This window comes from Phoca vitulina, unplaced genomic scaffold (assembly GCF_004348235.1).
Source record: "Phoca vitulina isolate PV1807 unplaced genomic scaffold, GSC_HSeal_1.0 scaffold69, whole genome shotgun sequence".
In the NCBI taxonomy this organism is placed as follows: domain Eukaryota; kingdom Metazoa; phylum Chordata; class Mammalia; order Carnivora; family Phocidae; genus Phoca; species Phoca vitulina.
Window position 1 is genome coordinate 5,252,674 of NW_022589772.1, and position 7,897 is coordinate 5,260,570.

At 51.8% G+C, this 7,897-nt stretch overlaps 1 protein-coding gene across 1 annotated transcript; it reads left to right on the forward strand.

Moving 5' to 3' along the window:
* The first annotated feature begins 7,003 nt into the window (after nt 1-7,003).
* Nucleotides 7,004-7,417, forward strand: KCNE5 (potassium voltage-gated channel subfamily E regulatory subunit 5). Its single transcript, XM_032392739.1, has one exon. The coding sequence runs from the start codon at nt 7,004-7,006 to the stop codon at nt 7,415-7,417; it is 414 nt and encodes a 137-aa protein (XP_032248630.1).
* Nucleotides 7,418-7,897: the final 480 nt, after the last annotated feature.

Below are 7,897 nucleotides of genomic sequence, written 5' to 3' on the forward strand. Positions count from 1 at the left end.
CCAGCATGGGTGCTCAAACTCACAACCCCAAGATCAAGAGTCTCATGCTCTACTGACTGAATGGATAATCAAACTGCACTATGATCACATACAATGGAGTACTCCTCAGCAATCAGAAGGAGCAAACCACCGATGTACGCAATGACATGGATGATTCTCAAAAACATCAGGCCGAGTAGAAGAAGTCTTATTCAAAAGAATTCATGTATATGTTTGCATTTATATGAAGTTCTGTAACAGGCAAAACTAACCAATGATGGGGGGAAAAATCAGAAGAGTGGCTGCCTCTGGGGTGAAGGGAAGGGAACGTCTGGGAAGGGACAAGAGGAAGCTTTCTTGAGTGGTGAGAAGGTTCTATATCTTAGCGGGTGGTTAAGTTACATGGTTACATTTGTCAAAACTCAGCAAATGTCCAGTTATTGTTTGTGCAGGTCATCTTATGCGTATTTTACCTCAAAAAGAAAACAGTCATAAGCAAATACTGAATCCAAGATAAGGCTAGGCATGTGGAAAGGGCTTAGGAGTGAAGTGCGCTGATGAATGCAACTTCGAAAAGAAAAAAGACAATGGCTAAACAGACAGAAGGAGAGCTGGCTAGGTGACGGATAAAGCTCATGTGGGAAAACATTAGTGGTGGAATCTAGCTAGGAAGTTACAAGGTTCCCACTGTAAAATTCTTCCAGCTTTGTTGTGCGTCTGAAATTTTGCACGGTGAAGTTTTTCTTGGTGGACAAAAACATAACCACCAAGTTTGGCATCCTGCATGGAGTGAACATTTATTTACCTGACCGAGAGAGAATGAGAGAGCACAGGCAGGGGAAGCGGCAGGCAGAGGGAGAGGGAGAAGCAGGCTCCCCGCTGAGCGGGAGCCCGATGCGGGGCTTGATCCCAGGACCCCAGGATCATGACCCGAGCTGAAGACAGACGCTTAACCGACTGAGCCACCCAGGCACCCGACTTTTTTTTTTTTTTTTTCGAACGTAAAAAGGCTTCACTGGAGGAAGGCAGACCTCAAACCTAGGTAAATATTTCCTGAGCACCTACGATATGCCAGGCATTGTGCCACGCTAGTCGAGGGATACAAGGAGGAAGAATGTAGCGCCTGCCTTCGAAAGGACTGCAGGGACCATCTGACAAGCCCACATGTCCCTGTTATCCTACCCTGTGGGGATGCTAAGGAGAGTGAAATTTCATCTGGTGGGGAAATGTCTTAATTGTTCTCACCACAAGAAAGAAGTGGTAAGTATGTCATGTGGTTGAGGTGCTAGCTCACGCTAAAGCAGGAATCAATTGCTACATATAAATGTATCAAACCCACGCATTGTATACCTGAAGCTGACATAATGTTGTAAGTCAATTGTGTGGCAATAAAAAATAATAATTACAAAAGGAAAAGTGCCTGGTATTGAAGACATGTGCGTACTTACTGCTGCAAATATGATTGGAAGGCATTTTCAAACCAGAGCAGAGAGTCTCGAAGGTGATAATTTGGCGATCCAATGGGGGCCCATTCAAGAATTTTAAGCCAACGAATGACATCCTTGGAAAATCGCTGGGAGAAAGGGGGCAGCTGCAACAGATATCATTGCTTTAGAGGGGTTGGCAGGCAAAGGAGCTTTTCATGTACCTGTAATGAGCAGAGAGAACAGATGGAAGCGCCCATGGGGAGGAGGGAAGGGCAGAATGACCCAGGGCGCGAGGCGATGAGATCCTCCTCCTTCCCATCTTCTGGGAAAGAGGAAGCTGCTTAGTCTGTGCCCTTCTCTTACTTCTTTGTTCCATGAGATTGTGGCTCTGTGAGGCTAAACTGGTCTGTTCTGATTGGTAGTCTATTCTGAGTGGTCAGTGTCTAAACCCTATTGCTGTTAAATATTTGTGACATCACCCCTACCGGCCTCAGAGGGTTGCTGTAAGGTTAATGAATATAATGTATGGAATCCGCCCAGCACATGTTAAGCATTCAATCCATGAGGCTCAGAGAACCGCATCTGATGCTCCGGTTTGGGGCTTGGATAGAGAGTGACCTCAGCACAAGCCCACCAAGATGCCCCAAAGTCTCTAAAGTAGGCCCCATTCCAACCCACAAATACTGTGACCTTTATCAACCCCCCGCCCACAACCACCACCACCAAAGACCACACATATTCCTATGGAACAACTGAGAAGCCCCAGTTGGACCCAGGAAATTTCTCATCTGTTCTCTTCCCCCTTTTGAGAATGGACCTGCCGTGGGGGAGCAGGTAGGGGTAGGGCAGGTTGCCACAAGAGTGAGTTCAGACCGCCGGCGATCTTCCTTCTTCAAACAAGGTTTTGGACTCTAGTGCTTTAAAGCGTGGGTCCAGGGTCCGCATTCTCTCCAAAACAGAGCTCTGGCAAGACTTCACGCCCACTACGCATTTCACTCCAGATCCTTCCGCTCCCTGCTTTTTTGCAGCTCCCCAAGTGGCTGTGAGAGTCATGAAGCCACAGACAATTCACTAATGTGACTCGTTCACCCACGTGTCTGTAGGACCTAGCACAGCGCCCTGCCCAGCGGAACATGCGATAAATATTTGTCGAATGGCTGAACGAATGAATGATTCTTTCTCAGTCTGTACTTGGTGTTTCACGAAGCCTTCTTTCTTCCCCTTCCTCGGAGCCCATTGTGGGTCTGCCAGCCTTCTGGACTCCAACAGTGCTTACCATCTGTGCCCGTCCTTTGGCCATGAGCCAAAACCAACTCCGGTTCAATTCAACCAACTTCCATTTCCTAGAGCCCATGGCGCCTCAATTGTACTTTTAAAACAAACTTGGCATGGAACAGAACCTTTTCCAAGACTTTTTGAAAGTCCAAATACATGCTTATAAATTACTTCCCTTTGTTGACACACTTGATTACCATCCAGGAAATAAGTGAGTTCTAGATGACGATGGATAAACAGATGATTATTTGGCAGGTATGGGGACAGGTTTGGAGGGGTGGTGGAAGGGTGGGGAGGAATGAGACCCGATCCTTGTCTGATGGATTTGCAGTTTCATTAAGTGTGGTGGGGAAACGGGGTTGGCATCTCAGCCATTCAGGGCTGGCCTGGGACTGGGATTTGAAGGGATGCCCAGCAGCCCCTTGAGTGAAAAGAAAGCCAGAATCCCCCCACACACACCTGTTGTTTTTTGCTGAGGGTTGGGCCTTTTTAAATTTTATGACTAGTCTCCATTCCTGATTCCACCCCCTTCTCCACATCTCCCGCCCCCCATGCCGGTCTTCTGTAAAGGAGTGATGCGCTCTCTCTCTGGCAATTATTTCATTTAATGGAATTAGAATTAGCTTTGTATGTATTCATTGAAATATTATTTTGAATAGCAAAACCCTGCAAATAACCAGAAATCTTACAAGAGCTAACTTAAATATATAATGGTAGATCTATAGTCTAAAATACTGTGCAGACAATAAAATGATTTTTAAATTTTTTTTGAAGATTTTATTTATTTATTTGACCAAGACCCGTCGTGGGGCTCGATCTCAGACCCTGGGATCATGACCTGAGCCGAAGGCAGATGCTTAACCCACTGAGCCACCCAGGCACCCCATAAAATGATGTTATTAAAATGTAATTGACATAGGAAAAATTCACAAGATGTCAAGTGAAGAGATAGGTTGCAAAACAATGATGTGGGGGGAGGGGGTGAGTATGTGCGCCTGCATGCAGCGGGTGTGCATGCTATTGGCAATGTTTTTTCTTGGCATTTCCCCATTTTCCCAATTTTCTGTATTGAATGCTGGAGTGAGAGGTAAGGCACCACCAGGAGGGTTGCATTGTAAAGACTCTGAGAGCACAAACAGGGCTATCAAGCAAGGCTTCCTCCAATCAGCGCATTTTGAGGAAGGTGAAAGGCACAGTATATTGGAGAAGAACTCCAGGAAAAAGCTGTTTTTCAAATTCAAGGGGAGGAGATGGTGTCCACTGATGGTGAGGACCTCGGGTCCACCCAAGAAAACTGGTCTTCATTAAAGAGGCAACAGGCAGTGACTCTGGGTTTCTGAACAGGGGTGAATTGGCGGAAGTGGTGTTGGAAGAGAGTGACAGACGGTCTCCGACTTAGGGTGGCTTGACTAGCAATTCTTTGACATGGTGATAGTGCAAAAGCGATGCACATTCTTAGAAACTGTACTTCAAATTGTTTTGAATTTGGATCTTTTCCCGGGCTGGCTGTATGTGCTCTGATTTGCTCTCATAAATAACCAGTACACTCACAGCCATTCGGTTTTCAGTACAGTATTCAATAAGTTACATGGGACATTCGACACTTCATTATCAAATAGGCTTTGTCTTAGATGATTCTGCCCAACTGGAGGCTAACGGAGGAGTTTTGAGCACGTCTAAAAGAGGCTAGGCTAAGCTGGGTTGCAGGTTAGGTGTAGTAAGTCCATTTTCGATTTAATATATTTTCAACTTACGATGGGTTTATTGGGACATAACCCCATTGTTAAGTCAAGGAAGATCTGTATTCTAGCCAGAGCAGAGTGGATTGGGTTATAGGCAGGGAGATCTGCCAGGAGACTCTGCAGTTTGCATATTTGACCTGAGGTAATGAGAGCTTGGATTAAGCTTGTGGCAGCAAAACCAGAAAGGAAGGAGCGGGTGGATCTGAGAAAGAACCAGAGCTAGAGAATCAAATTTGGCTAAATATACACCAGGTGGTCCATGAAACCATGTAAGGAGACACTTTCCAAGGAAATGGACGTTAAGAGAGAAAAGCTGAGGACTGAGTCTTCAGGGATTCCAACAGTTAACGGGAGGAGGAAAGAAGAGGAGCCAGCAAAGGAGACAGAGGATGATGGGTCAGAGAGATAAGAAGAGAAACTTGAGAATGCAATGCCATGAGGGCCAAGGGTAGGACAGTTACAGGAAGGAGTGGGTGGTTGATGATATCAAATTCATCCTCGAAGTCAGAGATGCAAACTGAGCAGAGACCCTTGAATTTGGTCGGGAGGTCGCTGGTGAACTTAGCAGTTTGGCAAAATGTGCTGGATTCTAGAAGGCTCCAGGGAAGGGAGAGGTGGAGAAATGGAGGCAGCTCGTGGATACCGTCCATGTGACAAGAGTAATGTGTTAGGACTGAGAAGAACACGCTCAAACTTTATCATTCTAGTCCCGCTACTTAACTACTTGAACTTGTTTCCTCTTCTGAAAATGGGAATAATCCTTTTAGTTCATAAAGCTGTTGAAAGCACAACGGAAGTTTAAATGATGACTTTTATGCGACAGCGAAGGGGCTTCTTCCTCGCCCCCACACCCCCAAGCCCTAGAGATTTCTGGGCATGATACAACAGATAACAGAAGTGTTTTAGCCTTTCAGTCCTGTCCCTAGGTTGATACTGTTTTGAGAATTTTCTAGCTGTGTCCCCTGGCATTCATGCCAAGTCACTTTAACAGTTCTTTCTGAGCCCCTCTGAGGTGAGGACGTTGAGGAAAGGTGGTTGGGGAGGAGTCAGTGGTCAGGGCCAGGTGGAATGCCTCTGAGATCTGTGTAGAAGCTGTTAAGGCTCTCTTTGAGACCCTGGATATAGAGCCCCGGGGTGCCAACCTCACCCCAACACGCAGAAGGCTGCATTCCCTGAAGGGCGCCTGGGGCAGAGGTACCCAAAACCCCTCCTTTATTAACCCATGGCACCTGCAGCCTGAATGGCCTCTGGACCAAAGGGTCTCGAACAGGCAGCTTGATTCTCAAAGCGGGCATAAAGGCATAGCCTTTTTTTCATTCCTTCTATTCTCACTCGGCAACCAGACCTGATCAGCACGACCTCCTGTTTTTTTTCTACTCACCGTCTACAAATCAATCCTTTGAGCGCGTTTCCTTGGTGAGGCCCAGGCTGTTTGTAGTTTAACATACTGTGGTCTGATCTTTGTCTCAGTGCCTTGTTTTCCCTTAAAAGAAGATACCCTGTGGGGAAAAAAATGGCTGCCCCCCAACAAGCCGGCAGGGCCTAGACCTGTTACCAAGCCCTGGAGGGGCTCGGGGCTCTGTGCCGGAGGGCCTAACCGGATGTGGAGGTGGCAGGTGCGCGTATTCTCTAGAAGACGCACTTTTCAGATCCTGAGACATCTAGAGACTGTCGTCCAAGGGCCTTTTTAATGTCCGTGTTCCTTTTAATGGAAGAGCTTGGCTTCATTTCTGGGAAGATGGCTTGCCGGCGGGAAACAGGGTCACATCGTGGAAGGTATAGTCACGTGCTAAGATGTGTAGGCCTCTCTAAAAAATGGGATAGGAGGACAGGGCAGGGGTACTTCCAAGGAGGCCGGGGTATTGTCAGCCACCCTTCTGGGAGACCAGGGAGTCGTACTCTGCTTCAGTCACCCAATTTGTCCTGAGCATCTTCTGAATGAGATGCTCTCCTCCTCGGCGCGGGGGAAGGAAAAAGGGCTGCAAAGATAGGCGGGGGTCCTTGGCTATGGGAGCAGTTGCCATCGGACGTGGACGAGCGGCCTCGGCTGCCCCCGTTATGGTCAGGCAGCGCTGACGGAATCCCGGGGGGCAGGGCTTGCCTTGGGGGCCCAGATGCTGTGTCTGGGCCAAAGCCGGGCCTGCAGGGCAGGTGGCCAGAACTTGGAAGGAATTCTCTTCCGCAGCCCAGGGTCCAGGCTTGGCCCCAGCGAGCTGCCCTGCCAGCCTCCGCTGCCTGGGGCCTCGCGCATTCCGCGCCCCCGCCCCTCCGCGGGCCTCGCCCCCCTCCCTTGTCCCCTTCTCCTCCCCCCACCAGCTGTCCCCTTTCCCCAGAGCGCCGAGACAGCCGCCCGAGCCTGGCAAGAGGCGGCCTCGGGCCCGAGGGGGCGTGGTGGGGAAGGGGAGGAGGGCGGGGGTGAGGGGATAAGGAGGCCCGCGCGGCCCGCGCCCCCAGCCACTGCCCGCCCCGGGAGCCGGGTGCCGCCGCCGCCGCCGCCGCCGCCGCCGCTCGCCCGCTTCCCCTCGCCCCGGGGGAAAGGTCAGCAGCGTCCTGGAGCCGCCGTGCCACTCCCCGACAGCCATGAACTGCAGCGAGAGCCAGCGGCTGCGCACCCTCCTCAGCCGCCTGCTGCTCGAGCTGCACCACCGGGGCAACGCCAGCGGCCTGGGCGCCGGCCCCGGCCCGAGCATGGGCATGGGGGTCGTGCCCGACCCGTTCGTGGGCCGCGAGGCGACCAGCGCCAAGGGCGACGACGCCTATCTCTACATCCTGCTCATCATGATCTTCTACGCCTGCCTGGCCGGAGGCCTCATCCTGGCCTACACCCGCTCCCGCAAGCTCGTCGAGGCCAAGGACGAGCCGGCCCAGGCCTGCGCGGCGCACGAGTGGGCCGCCGCCGACGCCGAGACTGCCGCCGGCTCGCCGGCCCAGGGCCGCCGCCAGCTCGCCCCCGGGGCGCCGCCCGCCCCTGCCCAGGGCACCGAGGGGGTCTAGAACCGCCGCCCCGCTGGCCCCCGCGCGCGCCCGTGCGTGCCCTCCACGGCTCCCGCGTCCCTGGGCGCGGCGCCCGCCTGCTCCTTTCCTTCCCTTCCAGGCGCCGCCTCACCTGAGGCCCAGACAAGGAGAGGCCCGCCGACCTTGTCTGGCAGGCCCTGGAAGAAGCACCACCCTACCCACCCCTGGCCGGCTTCTCCCTCCTCTCCACTCCTCTCCGCTCCCCCCGACCCCCACCCCGTGCCTCCATCCCCCACCCCGCACACCCAACTGCACTAAACTGCCTCTGCTCTCTTGTCTTCAAACAGCCCTGACACCACCCTCCAGCCCCCCCGGGAACTGAATCCACCACGTCCAACACTCGGCATTGAAGTGAAGCAGCAAAGTCTATCAGAACTCTGGGCCGTCTAATGGGCAACTGCTCCAAGGGCAGCCAGGGACTGCTCGCTCTGCGGAGCCCGCGGGCTTGCTGTCACTGCC

What these genes read in the sequence shown, in the direction of transcription:
- KCNE5 (XM_032392739.1), top strand. Translation starts at nt 7,004, where the DNA reads ATGAACTGCAGCGAGAGCCAGCGGCTGCGCACCCTCCTCAGCCGCCTG.